The sequence below is a fragment of the Gekko japonicus genome, unplaced genomic scaffold (genome assembly GCF_001447785.1).
Source record: "Gekko japonicus isolate JY-2015 unplaced genomic scaffold, Gekko_japonicus_V1.1 scaffold626, whole genome shotgun sequence".
Lineage (NCBI taxonomy): Eukaryota > Metazoa > Chordata > Lepidosauria > Squamata > Gekkonidae > Gekko > Gekko japonicus.
The window spans coordinates 137,184-163,189 of NW_015170911.1; the positions used below are offsets into that span (position 1 = coordinate 137,184).

A 26,006-nucleotide genomic window follows, 5' to 3' on the forward strand; every position below is an offset into this window, starting at 1 on the left:
CAGGGCATGTTGCCTAGAAGAGAAAATGCTGAAGTGCTGCATTATCACTGGAAATAAGGAAGGAGAATAGAGTCAATTTTCTTTGCTATTTGTCTGTAACGGAAAAAAATGTGAATAATATTATGATTTTGACAATATTACACAATGCCTTCAAAATCTAAAATAAATTACTTTACAATCTCAAGGCTCCTATTGATTTCCTAATGATCTCAAATGGAATACAGTCTGTTTCCAACTCTCTGGCAAATTGCTTTCTCCATAGAGAATTCCTATTGGATTTCTATTAAAGGGTAGGTTAGAGCCATTCCCCGGAAATCTAGGATAAAAAGGGGAAGGGGGTATGAGGCTTTTGCAGGGGCTGAGCTCCCAGTAAATGGGTATTTAACCTCTGACCATTGACAGCAAGTCTCTTTCAGTCCTTTTAGACCAGCAGCAAGCTACTATGATTAAATTAAAAAAAAAACTGTTTAGAGCCCCACTGAACATGTCCTGGGAATTAAAGCATATGGCAGGGATTGGGAGGAAGAAGACTTTCCATATGCTAATGACCCTTGATGTCTGAAATAAATTAGATCCATTAGAGTTTATGCTCTATAAAAGAAAGACTTTAAGCACTCCAAAGTTAGTGACTCGAGACCGATTTTTTGGCTCTGAAATTCAATCTGCCTACTTATTAATTCTTAGTGAAACTCCTCAGCAGACAGAAGATGCAAAATTATAAGTGTGCAGAATCCGAATTTTAAAGTACCGTGGGTTTCCTTTCCTTTGTCTTTCTTCCTTCTTTTTTTTTTAAATAAAAATTGAGCCATTCTTCATGTGTGTGTATGTGTGCGTGTAGTTTTAAAGTTCCCTTTGTTAATTTTGATTTTGTTCCCATCTTTTTTTTTCTTTTAAAGGTTTCATTTACCCTATTTCAACTGAACAGAGAACCCAGAATGAATATGGATTTTCTTGTAAGTCTTGTTTGATATTATGTTCTTGGATTCTAATTTCCTGCTCCAAGATTTACTTTCAGCTCATTCGCATGGGCAAGAAGTGCTAAATCCAAAGAGAGTTCTCTTTTGCTTGCTTTAAAGAAAAGTGCAGGCTGATATACCAGGCAAAGAAGTGTAAATAATGGAGGCAAGGGAAAAGGACCAGGCAAGCAAGAAATAGAAAGGAGAAATTGTATTCCATCACCATCAAAAGAAGTTAATTGGGAAGCAGTTAAAATGATTGCAGGCATTTGATTTTGATACTGGGGAAGAGATAGTGAAGTGGAGTGGCTTTCTACTGATTTGGCTTCAGCTATTGTCTGAGAAGGCCGCTGACAGACAAGAATAATATAGATGGCAGCCTTTACGAAATGGAGCCTTTAAGTTCCATCAGGAGTGAGCTGGATGATTCCCCCTTGAATATCTCTGTTCTTACCTGAGCACCTAAACACCAGGAAAAGGAGATCAAAAACATGAAAATAGTTTTTTAAAAGTCTCTGTACACTGAAAGAACACAATGTGGTGGAATAGAAAATGGTGATAGGCTTGCCTTATCTCAGCCTGCTTAATAATAACGAGAATACATATTCTTCCCCCTCTCCCCCCACACACTCCACATCTGTGTCCCATTTCTTACATGTATTCAAGCCTTTTGGTACTGTGTCTTCGGGGATGAGTTGCAGTAGCTATTACACTGGGATCAGTGCAGGAGACATGTTCCAAGCAGACAGCAAAAAAGTCTCACAAGTTGGCCTTACTTCCTCAGGAGAATATCAAAACATGGTGTATTCTTATAAATGCTGTACTATTCTGGTCTGGACTGGATTCTCAGAACTAGTATAGTTTAATAGGTAGTTGAACCAAATGGGAAAGCCTTATCTCAGCCACAAGTTCAGCTGTAAGGACAAACCGCTGTGTCTCAGAATTAAACACTGCCTCACCTACAAAATGGGGAGGGGAGTTACCTTACAGAGATGATTTCACCATTCTCGATATATTTGCAGGATTTGGTCATAAATGCTGTATAAATGCTAAGTATAATTCTACTTTGTCAATACAGTCATTTTTAAATCCTTTGTCCAGGACTAAGTCCACTATTGTAGTTAAGGCATGTTGACATTTCCTTTTGTTCCGCATTTGTCTTTTTCGTCTGTCTCTGTCTTATTCATATGGATTACCATTTCCATTTCAGAGATGAACCAAGAGTGGCCTGGCTTTCTGAAACCTGTGCCTTTCCCTGGGCAGCTGTTTAGAAACCCTGGCTGGCTGGCTGGCAAACTGTCAATTCCTTGAACTCCCCTCTGGATGGCTGATTTAGGCCTCATTTAAATGTGATGAGGCAAGGCAGAAAAACTTACCCATGCAACTTCAGTCACACCCAGCATCTTTTTGTAGCGAGCTGCTACCCATGCACAGTGTGTACAACTTTAGTACATCAGTGCCTCATGTGCCTGGGCTACAGAACTCTGGCATGCATGCATTACAGCCTTGTACAGGTAGCAGCCCAGCTTAAATGAGATGCTGATAGGCATGGATACGGTCTTTTGCCTTGCTATCATCGCACTTAAATCAAGACTTACATTGAGAGAATGATGCAGGAGGAAGAGATAACCTCCCTACCTCACCCAGTGTCACAGTTCAAATCATTCCCTTGTCTAGGGTTGCCAGCCAGTGGGCAACTGGCAGGAGCCTGGGGGTCAGGGACATGGGGGGGGTATCATCAGTGAACTGCATTGTGCTCGAGGCACTGCTGGAAACTCTAGTGTAAAACCATAGAGTTTCCAAGTATTCCTAGAGAGAACTGACATAACTTTCAGGTTTTCCCAGTTCTGTGCATCGCTTCATAGTATGCAGAACTCTCTCACTGATTGAAATAAGCATGCAAGCCATTATAAACAGGAAAGCTCTATATGTGTATGCAGAAGTCTTTCACAAGAAATCACAGTCAGTACCAAAATAGAAACTCTGGGGATATCTGGCACAGTTATAACCCCTTAAGTCCCTTTCAGATCATGTAACTTTATCAGTTGAAATACTTCCCATAAAAAGTATGCACATTCAATTAACATAAAAACTTAGGAAGTACAAACTATTTCCAATTTATTTAGTTTAAGATTTGTTTATTTTTTTAGAAAAGTAAAGCGTGCAGCATGGGAAAAGAAGGTAAAAGAAAGGCTGTTTTATGATTAGATGCCCTGCAGAATTAGCATTGATTTTTACCATTAATGTTGTTAACGAATACCTCTTTTGACTAAACCTTCCTTGATCATCCAGTTATAAACAGGCTGCTATGTTGCCACCATTAAAAAAAAGAGAGATATAAAGATTTTCTTTTAAAGATGACTGAGAGAAAGCTAAAATACGTTTTTCCCTAACAGAAAAAATACAGCCCTGTTATAGAGCTTTTGAAATGGATTTTAAATTAGCCCATAAAATAGCATTGTGATAGCAATACAGATGTATACTTATTCCTGAGACTGTTCGCCATACTAAATGTTCCCTACTTTCACACCCTACCCCAATCCCCTTTTTCCAGCTGCACCTGATTCAGACGACGTAGCTCTTTACGTTGGGATCGTGATTGCGGTGATCGTGTGCCTCGCTATTTCCGTGATTGTCGCTTTGTTCATCTATCGGAAGAACCACCGGGACTTTGAGTCAGACATTATAGACTCCTCTGCTCTAAATGGTGGATTCCAGCCAGTTAATATCAAAGCTGCAAGGCAAGGTTAGTTTTCCCTCATCATTTCATATTAACCAAACTAAGGCACAAGCCCCGAAGAGAACCCTCTCCAAGATCATTTCAGTTACGTCTCCTGAATGGAACACTTTATAAGGGGGGGGAGAGTCATTTGTTTCCTGGAAAGAAGTGCTAAAACCTGTCCTGAAGAGAACCACTAAAATATTTGAGAGCAATAAATCAAAAGGACGAGGGAGAGGTATAGACAAAAGCAGGCTTGTACCGACTGCTGACAGTTTGAGCATACACAGCTGCCTTATACTGAGACACCAGTTCACCTAGCCTCGTGTTTTCTATTCTAATGGCAGCAGCTCTCCACGCAGGCACAGATCTTTCCTAACAACTGCATCCTGAAGTCCTTCATGTGCAGATGCCACAGATTGACCTTCCACATAAAAAGTATGTGCTCTACACGCCAGCCACTGTTTATGCCCTATCCAATCAGCTGTCTTACTTCCCAGCCAACATAAACTGAAAGCTCCTCCAATGGGAATTCTCACCACTTCTGTATACACCTCCTTTCAGCTTTTTTGACTTGGCTTCCATCACTCCATCTGTTAATTTGGTTCTAATCTGTTTTGTTTGGGGTTTTTTAAATGGTACCAGCCACCTGTGGGAGTCCATTGTTCAAGGGGTTTTTCTAGAAGAAAACAATCCATAATGAAAAACAATAAGATCCCAATCCATCTCTCTCCCATTACCATGAATGGTTGAATTTTCTTACTGATGCTTGGTTTTCCTTGATCGATGCTTGATTTTTCTTGAATGTCGTGTAGTGCAATATGATTTCAAAGCAAGTGTGCTACTCATCCACACATAGTAAGGCCCTGGATGTAGTGATGTGCTTTGCCACCAGTGATTCCTTGCTGAACAATGTGATCTATGCAGCACAGACATTACCACATTGTTTCAAAACTGGAACCTATAGAAATTGTCAGCCTCCATATGCTGCTTTAGTCCTTAGTGTGGAAGCAACATAACAGTGCTCTCAGTACACAGGAAGAACCCTTTCCATTTCAAAAACTTACAGAGACAGCAGATCTTTCTCCCCTGGGCTGGGAGTTGTAGTTCTCAAGGCTTTTTAACTGTCTTTCCTATTACACCCTCTCTCAACTGCTAATAGATACTGGTGCTGTATATATTTCACTTTACCTTGGTAATGAATGTCTACTATACTTGGCTGAATAATATCAGAATATCAAGACACCATGTGGTAAGAGATGTCAACCTAGCATATCTTATTCTGAGCCAAGCAACAGAGTTTGGATTAATTGATCTGTAAAATGGAGCTAGGGACAGAGGAGGGATTTCTCTACAAACCTGAAGGAAGTCCCACGTTTGTAGAAAAAAGAATACACTGGAGGATTAACACTCCTGAAAATAATAGGAACAATGTCTGTAGCATTAAGAAAAGAATTCCCACTGAACTTTCAGTTGCCATTTTAGAAGTTGATAGGACACCACAATATTGCTGAGCCTTCCAAGTCCTGGTTTCTGGAAAGCAAAGCCATGGTGGGGAGAGGGGGTGGACTTGGAGGCCAAAGCAGCCCCAGAAAGGTCCTGTCCCCTGCCTCTGTCATGTTCCCGATTGGTGGTGAACTTGTTGAGGACAGGCCTATCAGGGACAACCAGAGACTCATTAACCACACCCCTGAGCAAGGCCCCCACACAGCTGGGCTGGGCTGGGCTGGCACAAGTGGCTGCTGTGCAGCTGGGCCTGGCCTGGCATTGGTGGGTACCATGTGAATCAGCCAGGCTTTTCAAAGGAAGAGGCTGTTGGGGTGGGAAGAAAGGAGGAGAAGCCGAAGACAGAGAAGCAGATAAAGGTAGGTCAGATGGTGAGTGGAAAGAAGAGAAGGAATCAGGAAAGGGGAAGAGGTTGTAGGCTACTGGGAGAGGGACGGAATAAATAGTGGGGGGGGGATACAGGGAAAAAGGAGGTACCCCCTAAAGATCATAGAATCATAGAATGTTAGAGTTGGAAGGGACCTTGCAGGTCTTCTAGTCCAACCCTCTGCACGCTGCAGGAGCATAGCCGAAAGATAGCTCTACATACCTACATACCTACAACATACCCGAAAGATGGTTGTCAGCCTCCACTTGAAAACGTCCAGTGAAGGAGCATCCACCACCTCCCGAGGCAGACTGCTCCACTGCTCAACCACTATTACAGTTAGGAAGTTTCTCCTGATATTTAGCCGGTAACGACTCCCTTGTAATTTCCACCCATTAGATCTAGTCTTGCAATCCAGAGCAAGAGAGGATAGATCCATTCCATCTTCTACATGACAGAACTTCAAATATTTGAATACTGCAATCATGTCCCCTCTAAGCCTTCTCTTTCCCAGGCTAAACATACCCAACTCGTTCAGCCTTTCCTCATAAGACTTAGATTCCAACCCTCTCACCATCCTGGTTGCCCTCTTCTGGACACGCTTGAGCTTGTCAACATCCTTCCTAAAATGTGGTGCCCAAAACTGGACACAGTACTCCAGGTGAGGCCTGACCATAGCAGAATAGAGCAGAACTACCACCTCCCGTGATCTGGACACAGTGCTTCTGTTAATGCATCCTAAGATTGCATTAGCTTTCTTCACAGCCACATCACACTGCAAGCTCATGTTTAGCTTGTAATCAACCAGAACACCTAGATCCCTTTCACATGAGCTGCTGTCAAGCCAAGTCCCTCCTTGTAGGTTGCTTGCTTATCATCTAAAAGTGCCTGTAATATTTTTGCTGCTCTACAGAAATAAAATCAACCAGTCCCTGATCCACAAACTCACACTTTTTTTTTTAAAAAAGGAACATGAAGCTAAAGGAGAAGAAAATAAGAAGGAAAGGGGGGGAGATCTATGCACTAGCTGGCTGAAACAAAATAACGGGGGAAGGGTAAAAGAAGGCTCTAAACATTGTTAACATCTAAGTAAGAGAAAAAAGGAACATTCAAGCTCAAAATGAAGAACAAATAATAAGGGGGGGGGAAGTGACTTTGTAATAAGTTCTTCAAGTGGGACAAAGCAGAAGCCAGTTGAATATCTAAAAGGAAAGAGCAACCTGCATAAAGGACTGCAAAGAGAGAAAGTACAGAGTCAAGAAATAACTCAAGGGAGTAGAAGTTTAGTAAGAAGATTAGTGTTTGATGTACAGAGACACTGGAGGAGAAAGCAATCAAGATAGATAAGGTGCAAAACCGTGAAAAGGCTTGAGCATTAGAAGAATAATGGAATCCAATGAAGAGAAACATACAGAGGTGTAACATGATTAAGATGTGAAAAAAGAAAATTAAGCAAGCAGAAGAATTGAGAATGGAGATACGAGGTTTAAGTTGCAAGATAAATAGACTGGATTTGCAAAACATTACAGTTAGCATGAGACTTTACACGCAATATTATACAGAGCTTCTCCAGTCTGAGCCCATAGAAATGAATGAGAGTAAGTCTGAGTTGGACTGCATTGCAAAAGTCTGAATAAGGATTTTACTAGAATCAGAAAATATATACATTCAGGTCTAGGGTTGCCAATCTCCAGGTGGTGCCACAAATAACACCCACCAAGGGAAGACCGTCAACTATATATGATCAAAACTGTATATTATATTCATTAAAGTACAAAGATAAGTTAGTGGTCGTAACCCAATAGAATGTATAAGCACATATCCCAGAGATTGTTCATAACAATTAAGCATTATTTACAAAAAGAAAGTGTTCAGAATCAACAGTAGGCTCCTCTGTAATTCCGTACATAAATAGTGTCCATAGACCTCCAAACAGAAAGTAACTGCGACGGAAGATGCCCACTGTGGAAAGAATAGCAGCTGTACGTCTCTCCCAGGTATAAATCAAGTGGTTTGGATCATATATAGTTGTTCCCGCTTAATTTTGCAGAGCATTCATAGGCATTGATAATGGTCTTCCCTTGGTGGGTGTTATTTGTGGCTATACTTGTATGCTTAGGGTTCCCTATTGTCTTTGGCGACCTCCAGGTGGTGGCTGGAGATCTCTTGCTGTTACAATTGATCTCCAGGCAACAGAGATCAGTTCTCTGGGAGAAAATGGCCACTTTGGAAGGTGGGCTGTATGGCATTATACCCCACTGAAGGCTCTCCCTGCCCCAAATCCAACCCTCCTCAGGCTCCACCCCCGAAGTCTCCAAGTATTTCCCAACACAGAGCTGACAACCCTATGCAGGTCATCCATACGGGCCAGTGCCTCTCAGCATGCAAGCCCCACTGGGGCTTTCATGAACTTGTCTGATTCTTTGAAATGTGACCAGTGCTAATGCCATCACAGTGTCAAAGAATTGAAGGCATCAGTGAAGACATATTTTCTTTGGTCTATCTTGAACCTTCTGCCTACGATTTTTATCATTTTCCCTCTTAGTCATCTCCCATCCCCACCTCCACTTTAAAAAGCCCCACCATTCTAAGTCCTTCCTTTTCTTCTTAAGAACCGTAATACATCTCTCAGGCATTTTAGTTGCCTTTTTTAATGTGTTGTCTAAATCTAATGTATACATTGTGCAAAAAGGCAAACAGAGTGTCACACAGCATTCTAAATAAAGGTGCATACCCAACATACTGTTTTATTTTCATTCCCTATCTTAACCATTCCTTGATTTTTCCTGCTTAATTTTGCAGAGCATTCACAGGCATTGACAGCAAGCCTTAGATCAGGGGTATCAAACATGTGGCCTGGGAGCCAGATCAGGCCCCTGGAGGGCTTCTATCTAGCTTACAGATACACACCTGAACAGCATACTCAAGATTGCAACAGCACAGATATTTTGATGCAATAATTCAGAGCAAGAGGTGTCAGTTATCAGACACTATTAAATAAAAAAATATTCCAAGAGTGCTAATGTTTTAAGCATGTTTTTATTTTAAGTTAAAAAAAAATCTTTGTGTTTGTGTCCTTTATAAAGTTTATATCTCCGCTACCTGGCATTACATTTTATGACATGCATGGCCCAGCCCAACAAGGTCTCATTTATGTCAGATCCAGCCCTCATAACAAATGAGTTGGACACCCCTGCCTTAGATTTTTTGGAGAAGTTTTAAGCTGTGTCTTTCACTTGTTGAGCCAACATATAGACCAACAGCGCAACCCTGAAGAGACTTGCACCCTTCTAAACCTATCCACTTCAGTGGGCTCAGAAAGCTGCAACTCTGCTTAAGACTGCACTTGATTTCAGTGATGGACTTGAGCATGTGTTTAAATGTACAAAAAGCATGTTTTATTGTCTTTGCAATAAATGGACTTCAAAATGTTTAACATTTAGACAGTCCATTCAGTAGTGGCAGAATTTCCCCAAACTATACCACTTATCGATCTCAGTGTGGGGGCGGGGGGGGGGGGGGGAGGCTCACATGTGTTTGAATTCTACCCCTTGATTTTCTCCTCCACATGCATAGAAAAATACTGGAGAAAAGGCTGGCCTGAACTTTTCCCTGGTGTTCGTTTTCTCCAAGCTGAGAGGCCTTTTTTTTTTTCCTTTCCAGAGGGAGAATTCAACAATGAATCTCCTTACCTTCAGCCTCAACTAGTGTACTCCAGAAAAAGAAATGGCCAGTTGCCTCAGCTAATTATATAAACTGGCTGGATGTTGGTGGTGGAAAGTACCATCAAGTCACAGCCAATTTATGGTGACCTCTGGTGGGGTTTTCAAGACAAGGGACTAACAGAGGTTGTTTGCCATTGCCTGCCTCTGGATGGTGATCCTGGGCTTCCTTGTCCCATCAAAACACTGACCAAGGTGCCCCTGCTTAGCTTCTGAGATCTGATGAGATCAGGCTAGCTCGGACTATCCAGGTCAGGGTAGAGGTAGCTAATCAATAATTGTGGCTCTGCTGATTAAAAAAAGGAAGGCATGGGGGTCAAGATGTAATGTTGAATGGAATGTACTCATTAAGATGACATTAAAGTACTCTTTTGCATATTAGAATTAAATCAGGTTGGGAGTAAACATAGCTGGAGTTCTGTGACTCTGTCCAGTGCAGGAGATTAACAGAGTTGCAGTTTGCTTGCCAAGGATTAATTTAAATCAGTGCGGCAGAAGGGATTCAAGAATGAGCCACAGGCAACAACAGTTCAGCCTTGACTAGGGATGATAAAGTGTATGATTTCCACAGTTCTTTGCAATTCTGTGTTTTCTCTTTTCTCTTTCTTTTGAACACACAGATTGATATTTTGCAGTCAGCATTTTGGAGAAATGTGCCAGATAAAGTTTGCTCAGCAGAGTTTTAGGATTGGGCTCCAGGTGTTAATGATACTGAATTTATTATTCTTTTCGCACTGTCCAAAACTTTTACAGTCTGGTCTTAAGACTGACTACATCAGTTAAAGAGAGAATTTTAAATAAAAGACATTCACTTAAGAACCACAGCAGAATCCAGTACCAGTGTTGACAGCTGAAATTAATGTAGAAAAAATAATTTAGATTCAAACACACAGTTATGAATGCCGAAGAATATTTGGAGAAGATGAAAGAAATCTGAATTTCACACTTAAAAACTTGAGTGTTCCAATGTACCAGTGTTTTAAAGTGAATTAGAATTTCATTGTTGAGTTTCATTGTTGGGTTTCAAGAGGAGAAGGTCAAGGTTTAAACTTCTAAACCTTAGGTCTGCAAACAAGATCTGTGTTTCATGGTATTAAATGGATACTGATAGGGATCCCAAGTCCCCCCAGGGGGCGGGAAAACCCCCACCCCAGAGGCCCATTCCCCGGCGGCGCCGGATCAGGCCCCGGGGGGAACTCTACCCCGACATGCGCGTCACCCGGAAGTGATGCGGGCCCGCCGGGCACCATAGAGTTTTCCCTTGTATGGCCGTGGCCCTGCCCCCAGCGTGCCTGGCGTCCTCCCGTCACTTCCGGGTGATGTGCATGTGGTGCATGCGCGTGCGCACAAGACACCGGTCGGGAGCCCCCCGCTCCCAGCGAAGATAGACTTGGCAACCCTAGATACTGAACTTGTGTGGCTTCAATTGACTTGTGTACAGATTATAAATTTAATATTTCCCCACTCATATGTAAGAAAGGATCTGTCTTTTGTTATGGACAGAAGGGACCCTCCATTGTTTTCATAATTCTTTTATTCATTCTAGTAGCATGTTCCATAAGAGCAGATTCACCCATTTTACTTGTTAATAAAAGAAAGTACAGCTGCCATCCTAACAACACTTTCCTGGGACTAAGCCTCACTGAACAAAATAGGACTTCCTTTTGAGTAGACCTGCCTAGGATTGCTGCCAAAATCCCTACTCAGGTGGAAGTACTGGAAGCAAGTGGCCCTTCCATTCCATCAGACCGGAAAGGGAGAAGCACCTAACAGATGATTCTCCCTGCAGGTGGTCATCCTGGCCCTCAGGTTTTCAGCAAGCTGCCAATATGTCTTTTCCATGCATATGAGATGTGTCCATCCCCCCCCTCCTTCCCTGGACTGGCTTAGACTCTCATGCGCATGTCCCCCCTCACCCTCATGCACTCATCTTCAACTCCATTCCTTTCCATGTACACTAGCAGTGCTTTGAAGGAACCTTATCTGCCAAGGCTACAGGTGGTTCGCGTTTGGAGGCTTTTTGCTTAGTCTGTAATGAACAGTAGTGTGAGAATAGCATAATTGTTTAATCAGCTACAACCGTTGCGTTCTCAGGGTTTTGGCGCGCGATGAGTCCTCAAGGTGGGCGCGGGAACCATATCTATTGGCCCATGTTATTTTAAACTTGCTTTATTATACCTGTCTCAAGCACCTTTTGTTATTCTGAACAGAGAATCTGTTCTAAGTACTTCATGGCTTCAATAAAATAAAACCTTCCTGCAAGAGTGTATTTCATTCTTTGCTGTGAGTCTGACAAAGGTTCCAAAGACAAAACTGCTTTTTTATTTGGTGATGGAAAGTGCCATCAAGTTGCAGCTGACTCATGGCGACCCCATCGGGTTTTCAAGGCAAGAGATATTCAGAGGGTGGTTTCCCATTGCCTGCCTCCCATTTCACAATGCTGGTATTCCATGGAGGTCTCCCATCTAAATACTAGCCAGGGCCAACCCTGTTTAGTTTCCGAGATCTGATGAAATCAGGCTAGCCTGGGCTATCCAGGTCAGGGCTGCTTTTTAATTTACCCCAAGGAATTGTTTCAAAGGAGAATAGAGTCATGAGTAATAATGTTTATATTTTGTCTTCTTTTGTTTGTTTTTTTAATGCAGACCTCCTGGCTGTACCTCCAGACCTGACATCTGCTGCCGCCATGTATAGAGGGCCTGTCTATGCCCTGCATGATGTGTCTGATAAAATACCCATGACCAACTCTCCCATTCTTGATCCACTGCCCAACTTGAAGATCAAGGTGTACAACAACTCGGGTGCAGTCACCCCACAGGATGACCCGTCTGACTTCTCATCCAAACTCTCCCCGCAGATCACTCAGTCCTTGCTAGAGAATGAAGCATTAAATATTAAGAACCAGAGCCTTGCTCGGCAAACAGACCCATCGTGTACCGCTTTCGGTACCTTCAACTCTCTCGGGGGTCATCTGATTATACCCAATTCAGGTAAATCATGTCTGCAAGTAAGTGTATGAAAGACACTTAATGGTGTTTCCCAAAGTGTGATGTACAGCCATCAAACATTTCTTACCAGCAGAAGAGAAATGAACTTAAGGCTGCTTTTGGAAATCTTTATCTTTTTAGTTTAAATCATACAATGGCTTTTTCCCATTTGGGGCTACTTAGGTATTAAACATCTCTTCCCAAAGCCCTGGCCTTTTTTAGCCAAAAATTGCAAAGCTCTGAGTCACTCCTTTCAAAAGCATTAGACTTCCCAATGTCCTTATATGAAGTGGCATTCAGAACCCTTGACCTTTTCTTTCACACAGTGCCAAAAAACAAACCCAGCTTCCAGGCAAAATACCTTCATGTTGCCGGTAGATATAATAAGGACAAATTAATTAGGAAACAAACCAGTTGCTCTAAATTTCCATTTGCTTCAGATGGCATAGAGCTAAAGAAAGACATTTACAAGGCTACAGAGGGGGTTTTTAGTGCTGGTTACTAGAATAGAGTACAGTGCAAACCACGTCTCATACACACTATCAAATGTTGGGTAGAGGGGGTTTGGGTAGTAGATGGCATGGATTTTTTTCAGGACTGTATTGTATGGTTGCACCCTGATTAGGTCCACAGTTCATGCATGGAGGAAGGTCTCGTTTTTCTTCTAAAAGCAAGGTGCTTTTCACACAGCAACCAATGCATGATTAAATTCATAACAGGAATAGCAGGACTGTGGCATGAGACCTTTTATCCGGTGGGCAAAATGGGCAGTGGCCCAGGGCCCACCAACATCAGGGACTTAGTGCTAGGCCCATGGCCAAAGGGAAGTAATGGGGCAAAGCTTGCTTTAAAAATTGTAATGCCTGCTCATACAGCAGCACCATAACTAGGGAGGTATATCGAGAAAAAGAATCATTATAACTTTGCAGCCAGGCTTGTGCGTGTGTGTGATTTTTTCTAAGGTTGCTTATTTCCCAGTAGGACATTGCCATTCTGGGATTCAAATCTGTGTGCTTTCAGAGTTTGGGACCGTTATTTTCAACGGGGAATGTATATAGGTCTGGGTGGCTGTTTATAAAGATAATGATACCAGATTTGCACAGAACATACTCCTGCTAATTAAAAAAACAACAACAGCAACAGGTTTCAAGTGAATTGGACCAACGGGGCGCTTTTACAGATCCCCATAGTAGATGCCTCCCTGCACAGACTCATTTCTGTCCACTGATTCCTAAAATGGAATCCTGTCTGCATTTCCCTGCTCTTGCAGAGTGGCTGTAAGAGCTTTCTTTGTTGACTCCCCCCCACACACACACCATTCTGTCAGTCTGCCATTATTGGGGATGTACAAAACAAATGACAGGAATGTCTATTGGGAACAACGGGAGAGGGCCATAGGCCCATTGGACATAACAGGAGTTATGCCAGCCTCCAGGTGGGACCTGGGGATCCCCTGGAATTACAGTTTATCTCCAGACTGCAGACACCAGTTCCCCTGGAGAATATGGATGCTTTGGAGGGTGGACTGTATGGCATTGTATGTGACCGAGGTCCCTGGCCTCCCCAGGCTCCAGCTCCAAATCTCCAGGAGTTTCCCAGCCTGGAGCTGGCAATTCTACCCCCCCAATCCCCCGCCAGTGGCTAGGGAGGACCTGACAACCCAAAATGGGAGCCAATAATGCCAATTGACTTGCGTAGGCTCCACTGAACTATGTTACAGCACACAAAAGTTGCAATGAAAATGTAAAATGGATTACAAAAAACCTGTGCTGTGCCTGGAATGACAGCTTCCAGAGTGGAATTACAGTCCCTGGGAGAAGACTGATGGTCCTTGGGCCCAGATAAAATGCTCTGGTATTGGAATGACAGTCCCCAGAGTGGAATGATGGCCCCTGAGACTGGAATCCCAGCTCTGGGGGCTGTCACTCCAGTTTCAGACTACTGATTTCACTCCCAGGGGTCATCATTCTACCCTGGGCACTGTCTTTCCATTCACAGAATACTTATACTACCCTCAGGAACCATCAGTGGACCCTGCAAATGGTCAAAATCAACAACTGTCCATACATGTGCATTCCCCATTGTGGTTCCCCCTTATGGAGTGGCCTGCCCAACGAAGTCATGAAAGCTCCCAAATTCCTGGATTTCTGAAAACTATGCAGAACTGCATTATTCAAGAGGGATTTTCTGCACAGGCAATAGGATTGCACCGTACAAAATGGTTCACAAAGTAATGTGGATAAATGATTAGGCACTGTCATCTGTATGGCTGTGTATAGCTTAAATATACTTGAGGCTACGTGTACTTGAAGCTGTATACATGTTCAAGTGAGAGGGAACCTTAGTATCACTGAGTTCTCTCTCTTTTTCTAAAAACCTTGCTTAAGTAAGTGTAAGCATTTTTTCAAAGCTTCCTTTTTCTCAAGCACTTTTTTAAAAAGCCAGATTTTTCATGTGAACTGCAATCTTTTGCAGGAGTGTTTTTTAAAGAATGTGGTTGTTGCTGATAGTTATAATTCTGTTAAAGTTGCCATAACACTGAGAGGAAGAATCAGGGAAGATTTAAAACAAAAACAAAACATAGGCTAAGATTCTAGTTGCTCATACTTAAGAAAGGGCAAGCAGGGCACCCAATAGGTTATATTTTGCCCAGGGCCCACCAAACCCTGACTGTGGCAGCAGGCCTCACCTGTCACCTGCCCATGTTCTGTAGACTATGTGAATCAATCCAACATATGTACAGACTGTACATGCATCAGCTTGTCTACGAAATCAGGGATCTTGCTTATTGTAGGATTCCTAACTGAACATACCAACCTATGTGTGTACAGCTTGCATGTGGCCTAGTCACATAGACTGTGAAACACACATAGGTCAATAGGGAGGCCTAAGCACATTCAGCCACGCTGTATTTACTACATAAAAGGACTAATTATGACCCAGAACATCTAGTATTCATGGCCACTGTGGAAAGGACTGGATAAGAACATAAGAACATAAGAGATGCCAATGTTGGATCAGGCCAAAGGCCTATCCAGTCCAACACTCTGTATCACACAGTGGCCAGAAATACCAGTGCCATCAGGAGGTCCACCAGTGGGGCCAGGACATTAGAAGCCCTCCCACTGTTGACCCCCCCCCCAAGCACCAAGATGACAGAGCATCACTTGCCCCAGAGTCCCTATCTATACCTTGTGGCTAATAGCCACTGATGGACCTCTGCTCCATATGCTTATCTAATTCCCTTTTGAAGCCGTCCATGCTTGTAGCCGCCACGACCTCCTGTGGCAGTGAATTCCATGTGTTAATCACTCTTTGGGTGAAGAAGTACTTCCTTTTATCCGTTCTAACCCGACCGCTCAGCAATTTCATGGAGTGCCCACGAGTTCTTGTATTGTGTGAAAGGGAGAAAAGTACCTCTTTCTCTACCTGCTCTTTCCCATGCATACTCTTATAAACCTCAATCATGTCACCCCTCAGTCATCGTTTCTCCAAGCTAAAGAGCCCTAAGCACCTTAACCTTTCCTCATAGGGAAAGTGTTCCAACCCTTTTATCATTCGAGGTGCCCTTTTCTGCACTTTTTCCAAAGCTATAATATCCTTTTTAAGGTGTGGTGACCAGAATTGCACACAGTATTCCAAATGAGGTCGCACCATTGATTTATATAGGGGCATTATGATATTGGCTGATCTGTTTTCAATACCCTTCCTAATAATCCCCAGCATAGCATTGGCCTTCTTTATTGCAGTCACACACTGTCTCGACATTTTCAGTGAGTTATCTACTACAACTCCAAGATCTCTCTCTTGATCAGTCTCTGCCAGTTCAGACCCCATCAACGTGTATTTATAGTTAGGATTTTTGGCTCCAATGTGCATCACCTTGCACTTGGCCACATTGAACCCCATTTGCCATGTTGATGCCCACTTGCCCATCTTTGACAGATCCCTTTGGAGTGCCTCACAATCCTCACTGGTTTTCACCACCCTGAACAACTTCGTATCATCCGCAAATTTAGCCACTTCACTGCTTACTCCCAACTCCAAATCATTAATGAACAAGTTAAAAAGCAGTGGACCAAGTACTGATCCCTGCGGTACCCCACTGCTTACCCCCCTCCACTGAGAACGCAGTAAGAACCTGGCAACCCTAGAAGCTGCCTTAAACCAAATCTGACCGTTGGTCCATCAATTCAGACTGGCAGCAGCTCACCAGGGTCTCAGGTATAGGTCTTTTACATCACCTAACTGGAGAAGCCTGGGATTGAACCTGGGACCTTCTGCATGCCAAGCAGAACTCTACCACAGAGCCATGGTACTGCATACGACTCATTTAATGGGATATACTTACCAATATCCCTTTTTATGGCCTTGGCTGTCACTTCTACTAAAGTGAATGACTCATCCCACATGCATCGCAGCTTTGTATAAATCTAGATTGGGGCTCTGGGTCAATAAAATGGTTTTTAAATGTAATTGGGTCTTTGCAGGTTTTAAATCTTAATAGTTTAGATATTTTTATTGGAGAGGCCATATATATGTGTTTTAAATACAATTAAATACCATTTGAAAGTGTACTTGTCATGGCCTTCTGGCTTGTGTTTTTCTGCTGTGACCTGCAGCATATTCTAGACAACTTTGGCCATAGAAAAGATAGCAAATAGCCTATTTTCCTGCATTCTGCTTTTAATGAAAAACAGCTGAGCAGCAGGGAGAAAAAAAAGCAGAGGTTTAAATGGCTCCCCGCTACTCAGTTGTTTGGTTTAAATGACACTGAGCAATTTAACCCCCCTGCTTTCTGCTCCCCACTAAAAGTGGTAGCAAGCAGAAAGCAGGGGATGCGAACCAATACGAACTGGTTCGGGGTTCAGTTCATGATTCAGCCACAAACCGTGAACCAAACCGCAAAAATACAGTTTGTGCCCATCCCTAGTTATTAGTTCAAAACAAAGTAAGTGCTTCAGAATGGTAGATGAGGACCAGGTGAACCAATATCCGTGACCAAAAAAAGGAAGCTATAGTTGCCTGTTGTTTCATGGGACAGTGTTCTGCTGGCTTTCTTTTTTAAATTTTTAATTACGGTAAATAAGAATTGCCAAGGGAAATGATCCCATTACTACTGTTTGAAATAGTAAATACAACTGTTGGTTTCCCCCCTCATTTTTACAATGCAAGCAGCAGAGCAGCCATCTGCTTGTTCTTTAAATAAAGTGAAAAGGGAGGAGAAGATAGCTCCCCTTCTCCAGTTCCTCTAATGCAGAAAATGGGCAGAAGATTCAAGTAATAAAACTGCCAGGTATAAGTGTCCAGATGGGACTAAAGCGTTCTGTTTAGTTGGAGGGGTTGGATTGAATTTGGGCATGCCTAGTGGCATCTTCTCAGACTTCTTCCTCCAGAACTCAGGCTCTCCACCCCCTCTGTCTTAATATTCTCTGCTTTCTTCCCCCCCCCCCCTTCCTTTTTTATTTTGTTGTTCTGCAGGAGTAAGTTTGCTGATTCCTGCAGGAGCTGTTCCCCAGGGAAGAGTCTACGAAATGTATGTGACGGTTCACCGAAAGGAGAACATGAGGTAAAAGAGTCTCTGCTTACGGTGCATTTGCTTTAGAAACTAATTGCAAGGAGGAGGCAAAGTCTATTAATGCAACATTCTGATCAGCATATATATGTATCTATCGACGCAAGGCTGAAAAGCTGCTGAGGCCACAGAAAGGGCTTGCAGACTAGATCCAGAAAGGTTGCTGAGAAATAACTAAGCCCAGGTCCTTTCTCTGTGGTGTACAAGTTTGTGATAAGGGGCTAGATTTTGATGCTGTAACTCCTTGCTGGTTTCTGCTGTTTATAGGGTGGCCAGTCTCCAGATGGGTCTTGGCGATCTCCTGGAATTACAGAGAACAGAGATCAGATCTGTTCCCTGGAGAAAATGGTTGCTTTGTAAGGTTGCCAGCCTCTAGGTGGGACCTGGGGATCCCCTGGAATTACAGCTTATTTCCAGAAAACAGAGATCAGTTCCCTTGGAGAAAAATGGATGCTTTGGTGAAGGGACTGCATGGCATTGAATCCTACTGAGGTCCCTGGCCTTACTAAGCTCCTAAATCTCCAGTAGTTTTTCAACCTGGATCTGGCAACCCTACCCCCTAGGGTGGCCAGGACCCTCTAGGCAGCCAGCGGGGAATGGGGGGTGGGCTTACTGGGAGCAGGGAGTTTCGTTCCACATTTCAGCAATGGGCCCACATGACTTCCAACATGACCCTGGAGTGACATATGCACATCAGGGCAAGGCTCTGGTTTTTGCCCAATGCAACAAGATGTTTCATGAGGAGGGTGTATCCCCGAACCCACTACCTGTGCCAAGGAAATTTCTGCATTCAGAATGAACAATGCAAATCATGTATGTTTGTCTGGATATACTCCAGGGGGCAATATAAAACTCACAGACCACATCAGGGGTGCTTCTGTGCTCCAAGTAATGACTGGAGTGATTGGGAGCTTTTCACTACGAGCTGTGGTCCAGCTACATACAGAGATGTGTACACCTTGTATTTTTAGTATAACATAATCAGAATGAGGAATTTGCTATTTATTGCAATATTAAGCATCTGGATTTTTTCAGCTTTCATTAACTTTACAATTGTTCAAGAATATTCATTCTGCACTCAGCCACAGATATCTGGGGGCTGTGTAATACTGAACACACTTCTGTAGTTTTGCTGGTCTGTCATCCATCCTTAAACTAATACATTTAGAAAATTAAATTTAGAAAAGACCAAGAGTCTCTCCCCCACCTTTTTTGTCTACATTATTCATGTCCTGAATTTTAATAATGGTTAATTACAGGAAAAGTCAAGCCTGTTCTGCTGTCTTGTTGACCTTTGTATTTTATTACGGACCACGGATTCCCCCCCAAAAAAACATTGCTAAAAACTCACTCATCAGTTACAAAATGACACTTATTGTTGTTCAAAGAGATCTGTCATTCTGTTAAAGAATTAGTGTTGAAAAAAGACCCTATAGACCACCTGATAGCAGTGGTTAGTTCTACATTAATGGCTCACCCCATGGTAGCTGCTACATAAAGCAGCTTGTATATAGAACTACAGAAGGTAAATAAACTTTCCACATAAGGTCACAGTGGCACAGTGATGGTCTAAAATAAGCAGATAAACTACTTTCCTCCAATTTAACAAAGCTTTCCTGCCTGATGGCTTGTAGGCAATTCTTACTTGCCACAGACCAACAGGGAGTGTGACTCTTAAGCCAGGGATAAACCATGAGAAATCACCTTAAAGTCAGTATTCCAAAGGGCTGATCTGCCACACTGTGGGGTTTTAGTTTACATTTTCAGTAAAATTGATACACCTTACTATAGCTGAAGAACACCCCTTAGCTTGCTGGGCATCATCCACTGAGATAGGGGTCCCCAACCCTTTAGAGCATGCAGGCACATTTGAAATTCTGACACAGCATGGTAGGCAGAGCCACATAATGTTTGCCACAAAATGTGTGCCAGAGGAGGCAAAGCCAACCACAGTATGGCTTCCATAGCTTACCTACAGTCACACACTGAAGAATAGGGGTGTACAGTTCTTTAAACTGGTATTTTTTGGTTTGGGTCTATTGGACCCGAAGATTTTTTGGGATTTCAGAAAAATCCCAGATCCCAATACTAGTATGGTATTCAGATCCGGGATTTTTTGAAAATTCCAAATGTTTTCAGGTCCAGTAGACCAGAGAAGAAAAATACCGTTGTTGTTTTTTTAAAAAAAAAGCTAGCCCAATCCTGGGGCTGACTGGGGACTTCTCCTGCAGCCAAGATTAGACTGTGCTGCAGGCGAAGCCAGCCTCAGGATCTGTGTGCTGCAGGAAGCAGATTGCTCCCTGCAGCATGCAGATTGTGGCTGGGGACTTCTCTTGCAGCCCGATTTAAACCGGGGTGCACAAGAAGCCAACCCCAAGCTGAGCCGGTAGGAACAGTATGACACGTTAAATGCTGGCACAGCTGATCCTTGGGCGGTCTCCTGCAGTCCCTTTAAACTTTAAAGGGACTGCAGTAGAAGCCTGACAAACAGCTGAGAGGTGTGAGCAAGCTGCTGCCGCCTCTCCACTGTTTTCAAATCTACCTGGTAATTTGTGAATATATCCAGGATTTTTTCAGTGTTATTTTTTCGGTTTTCCCAAGAAGACCCAGATACATTTGGGAAGCTGATATATATCTGAAAAATACTGATAAGTAATTTTTGGGCTATATTTTTGGCTCTAGTAGACATAAGTCCAAATTAGACACGGTGGAAGCAGTTCCATGTGTTTAAAACATGGCTCTGCTCAATACAGTGAAAAGTGTTGTGGGGGTGGGTGGGTCTGATATTAAGAGAAGTACAGAAGTATAAATTGATCCACCTGCTCCACCCACCTTACCTCTTTGCAGGTTATTTCTCGAAATGCTTTTGTGCTTTGCCAAGAAAAGTGCTTAGAGAGGAGAGGCTACAGAGATGTTTGCTGCAGGAATGGCGTATTGGGTTAATATAGCAGAGTTTGCCCAGTCATAGAAGTGTGCAGTAAATAAATCTCCTAAAAAGTATATTGCAAAAAAGGTAAACTTACATTTATTCAAGAAGATCCAGTTCACATTCCATTTGGAGTCAAAAGGAGAGAAAGAAGTCTAATCTAAAGAGTACTTTCCTTATCAGAAATGACCAGCTTGTCGTATGAGGGCATTGTCTCTAAAGGAGAGACCTACAGAGACATGTGTGTCCATGGAGGGCCATTTAAAGAGAGTGAGAGGACAAAGCGAGAGAGGAGGAGTCAGAGGGAAGCCCCTAGGTTAAGACAAAGAGAGACATCCCATTCAGGGAGATTACACACTCAGAGTGATGTAGCACCCCCCAATGTCCAGGCATGCTGAGCTCCTCACTCCAACATGGAGAAAATTCTGAAATCCTGATGCATAGCCCTTTGCTGTCATTTATTTTCATTTATAGTTACTGGGACACAAGGTGGATTACAAGTACAATAGAACTATTCAGAACTACAACAGGACTATTCAGTCATTTGAAAGATAATAAGATTTTTTAACCTAACAAAGACTCCTGGTAAAACAAAGTTATTCATTAATCAGCAAACAGATAACTATGATAACATCTGTGTCTGACAGCAATGATTCCTGGGGTTGAAGAACTGGAAGGAAAAACTCATTTTCCATAACAGAGGTCATCTCTCAAGCTGATCCATTCCATCACAGGCCAATGCTATCCTAAACAACTCTGTTTTGCACATTTTGTGAAACAATGGGAGTGTGAGGGCCTTCCTAATAGCCCCAGACGGAATGTTCCGTAATGTGGGAGCCACCACAGAAATTGTCCATGAAGGGGCAGTTGCTGACTTTACCTGTTTGCAGGATGTTTAGCTCTGGTGAGCAAAGCTGTTACAGCTGAAAATAGCAGGAAAGGTGGTCCTGAAGGTTCATGTGTCCAACATACCGTTGCCAACCTCTGGTTGGTGGCTGGAGATTTCCTGGGATTGCAACTGATCTTCACCTGGACAAAATGGCTGCTTTGGAAGGTGGACTTTATGGCATTATACCCCACTGAAGACTCTCCTCTCCCCAAACACCACCCTCCTTAGGCTGCACCCCCCAAAATCTCCAGGTAATTCCAAATCTAGTGTTGGCAACCCTGGTCCAAAGCTATTAAAGGCTTTGTAAGTGATAGTTAGAACCTTGAATTGAGTCCAGTACCTGACTGGAAACCAGTGGCATGACTGCAGTGTGGGATAGATTCAGGTGGGTAGCTGTGTTGGTCTGAAACAGTAGACTCAATTTCAAGTCCAGTGGCACCTTTAGAGCAACAAAGTTTGTTGGTCTTAAAGGTGACCCTGGATTTGAACTTTGTTCTGCATTGTGGGAGTGATATACAGATTCTGCTTAGCAGCAAATAGTAGCTGGGCCACTGCATTCTGTACCAGAGTTTCTGAGTTGTCTTTAAGGGCAGACCCACATACAGTGCATTACAGTAGTCTAGGCTTGAGGTAACCATTGCATGGATCCAATCCACCCACTACTCTGTGCTATGAAACCGAGGCAGTTTCACTTTTAAGCACATAAATCTTCTGCTATTGTCCTCAAGTCACATAAAAAAATACATCCTAACAGGTGGTGCCCAGCATTTCATCGTATGCCACAATATCACATGTACCATTGTGTTGGGAAATTAAAATTAATGAACCCAACCAGCAGCATCTTGTGTTTACTGGGTTACTGTATGATTTTTCGAGCAACCGCTGAAAGTCCAAAAGTGTGGCACACCAATATCCTGAAATTCTGAGTTTAGGCTGCTTTATCACTCATGCATGTTTTCCAAAAACAATAACAAAGCAATCAATAGAGTAATTAAGTTGCCATCAGCTGGTGATTATCTGAATACTAAATTGCAAAATGGATTTTATAATGGGAAACATGGACCATATTCCAGTGTCAAAGTCATGGGCACGCTTCAGCCTTTGTGAACAAAGCAAACTCTTTGCAAACCCCAGAGGCCCTCAAGCCTGGCTTCTGAACGTGACAAGGCAATTGTTAATAGCTCAGATGAAAAGCAGAAATGTGTTATTCCTCAGAGCCCTACACACCAGCCCCCTTGTTTTCCCACCTGCATGCTCCAAAACTTTTCTTTCTCCATCTAATCTTCCTAGATTTGTTTTGTTGCCTTCCTCTAGCAGCTAGACTCTTGACAGCCTTCATGTTTCAGGCTAGTCAAGCTGTCCTTTCCACCAACTGAAGGTTATGGGTGTCAGAGCACTGTGAGGTTTTTTGTTGATTTCATCCCCATTATAGCGTTTGAAAGCACAGGGGTGTCAGTGGAAGTGTTACCTTTAGCCATCGACATGGGAATCTAATGGTCCATATTAAACGCCAGGACTGTTCCCAAAGAGTCACACACTGCTGTTTTCCAGTTTTCTAAAAAGATGTGTGAGTGACAATGATGGCACTGTTATCAAGGCTGAGAGGCACCCTCTTACGCCTGGGTAATTGGGGTCATTTTTCAGAGAACTATGAACTGTGGGCTCTTTCTCCTTTAAAACTTACTTGCAAACAATTGCAACTATACATAAGCATGTTGTTAGCTTTTGTCATAATGCTTAACTGATAACAGCCATGTATATACAAATCTTTTCTTGACTGCAGTGTGTGCCAGTGCCAGTTAAAATTATGCATTTCAGTATTCCAGTAATTAATAAACAAACTTCAAGCCTTCTTGTCATATCTTTGTAGTTACATAATGACTCAGTATAAAGCAGCTGTGTAATTGCATATCCTTAAAATATGGGTGGCTAAACGAAACATATCTATCATAGAAATTATATTACATTTTCCTATTAAAAGGATACAATTATTTTAAAGTTTACTACAGAGAGATTTATTTCTTCCTTTAACTTTCAGTGGAAAGATCTCCAAGTTGATAACACAGGCCCATAGCTACAGTGGGAAATCTCGGGGCCAGCCCCCCCCCCCCCCCCTTTACCGCCCAGGCCTCCTGACTTCCCATCCAGCCAGTTTATTTTATTTTTCGTGTGCGCCACAGCCATGCTGAGCTGATTCATCACCCTGATTTACCTGCTGGCAATGTACCTCTGGCTGGCTGAGGGCGGGGCACGCCACAGGGCACATCTGATCCCTACTCCAGCCCACTCTCATCGCTTTGTTTTTAACTTTTACTCTCTTATCACTCCTGACACAGTGCCCTCCGACTTATTTAAATGCCCCCCAAAGTAAAAAAAAATCTTGGCTACAGCCCTGGGATAACATTTCTAAAATGGACTGTAGCAGGATCCAGCCACAGGTTTATTTATTTACATTATTTATAATCCCCCTTTTCCCCTGGGACTCAGTAGATTACGCTGTGTAAATCAATATGATCAACAGGACGGGACATCCAATAAACAACAGGAATAGGGTTTGGATAGCAGAAATCGGAAAACAAGTAGAAATCTGAAACAGAGCTGAAACAAAGCATAAGCATTTAAACAGGACTTGTTAAATGATACAGAAATTACATAGTGAGAGCATACTGACAGCAAAGAGAGTGTGTCCTATACACAGTGGTATAGTCCAGGTATGTCCAACAGGTAGATCGCGATCTACCAGTAGATTGCGGAGGGGTCAGAGGTAGATCACCAACCCCACTTGGTCTCCTGGTTTGCTAGACAGGTGTTTGGGGTTTTTTGATGATTGTTTGGTGGTTCTTTCTGGATCTTCGTCTCTCTGTTTTGTTTTTACTTATTTTGCTCACCAGTAAATGACAGAAGGTGCATTATAAATGGGGGTGGGGGTGGAACCCAACTTTAGTGGGTTAAAATCTAATTTGAAACTAATTTGAAACTTTATTTTCATGGTGGTAGATCACCGGCACTTTTGGCCGGAAAAAAATAGATCACTACCTGTCGAAATTGGACATGCCTGGTATAGTCCATAATCCCTGTTTGTTATCAAAGCATCTTTCTGAACTATTTCATTAGAGTACATCTATATTGCCTGTGTAAAACAGTTAGGTGATGTCTTGTTGATTTCAGGGAAAGAATAAAGCTTGAAAATGATGTTGGTCTGTGCATTCAGCACATATAGGATTCCAGGCATTGTGATAGAGCCACTTGCTATGATTGAAAGTGTGCCCATAGTCTGTCCACAGTCTGGATAGCAGATATTATTGCAAAAGCATATTTGTGGTGGACCACTAAAATTGCATTGGCGAACAGGCCCTCTACCTTAGAAAAAAAAAGTTTGGGGAATCTTTTGATTTTTTATTTTTTTTTAAGCAGCCACGTTTAAACTGATATCTTTGGGGGAATTAATTTTACATTAAATACAGTTTGGCAAACTGAACCTAGTGAAAAACGAATAAAAATTCCAGACTATTAGGTCAAAATCTTTTCCTATTCTTCTTTCATTGACAAAACTGTGCATGATTTACCAAAGTCTGGATTTCTTCCCCTTTAGAACATCTTTTTGAAAACCAAAAGAGAGGAGAAATAAAAAGATACATAAAGTGGTACAGAATAATTCTAGGTAGGGTAGCCCTAAGATTGATAGATGGTGCCCAAAGCATCTTGATCCTAATTTAGAACACACACAAACATTTATATACAGGAAAACAGCAGTCGGAAGACTACATTTGCAAAACCTTCACTTAACATGACTAGAAGGGTCACCATCTGCTCCTGTGAGTTATTCATCTCTCTTTTCTCACTTGATATGTTTGCTTATTCTTTCTTTCTTTCTTTTTGAACATAGCTATTCAAACTGTCAGTCAGAAAGCAAGATTTCATTGCTGCTACCCAAATGGGTAGGCACAATGACAGAGGACATAATTGCTTTAATGGAATCTGTATGACACGCACACAGTATTGTATATACTGCATGTTTAAAATGATTAGCTAGTGCGGCTTCCATCTAGGAAACCCTGCAGAGTCTAGTGCAGTGAGAAGACCAGATGAACCACAAACCAGAATTTTTACACAAAAACACTTCTCAGGATTCTTCAGGGAGGCATGCCAACTAAGCCAGTTTGGAACCAGTTTATCTTTGCTGAGGTATTGCCTAGTTCAATGAATAAAGTGAATGAAGGTATTCATGCAGGAGTCTGGAGAGTGGCGTAGACAGCTTAGCCCATACTTCTGCAGCCAGCATCCTTTATATAGAATCATAGAGTCATAGAGTTGGAAGGTACCTCCAGGGTCATCTAGTCCAACCCCCCTGCACAATGC

General features: G+C 42.5%; 1 protein-coding gene across 1 annotated transcript in view; it reads left to right on the forward strand.

Moving 5' to 3' along the window:
* The window catches only part of UNC5C (unc-5 netrin receptor C), a gene marked incomplete at its 5' end in the record, with an annotated part of 170,796 nt that overhangs the window by 109,515 nt on the left and 35,275 nt on the right, over window positions 1–26,006 (forward strand). Inside the window, 4 exons of the mRNA XM_015418683.1 lie at window positions 897–953; window positions 3,511–3,702; window positions 11,916–12,260; window positions 17,739–17,826. Coding sequence (XP_015274169.1) covers window positions 897–953; window positions 3,511–3,702; window positions 11,916–12,260; window positions 17,739–17,826 — 682 coding nt within the window. The remainder of the gene's footprint in view (window positions 1–896; window positions 954–3,510; window positions 3,703–11,915; window positions 12,261–17,738; window positions 17,827–26,006) is intronic.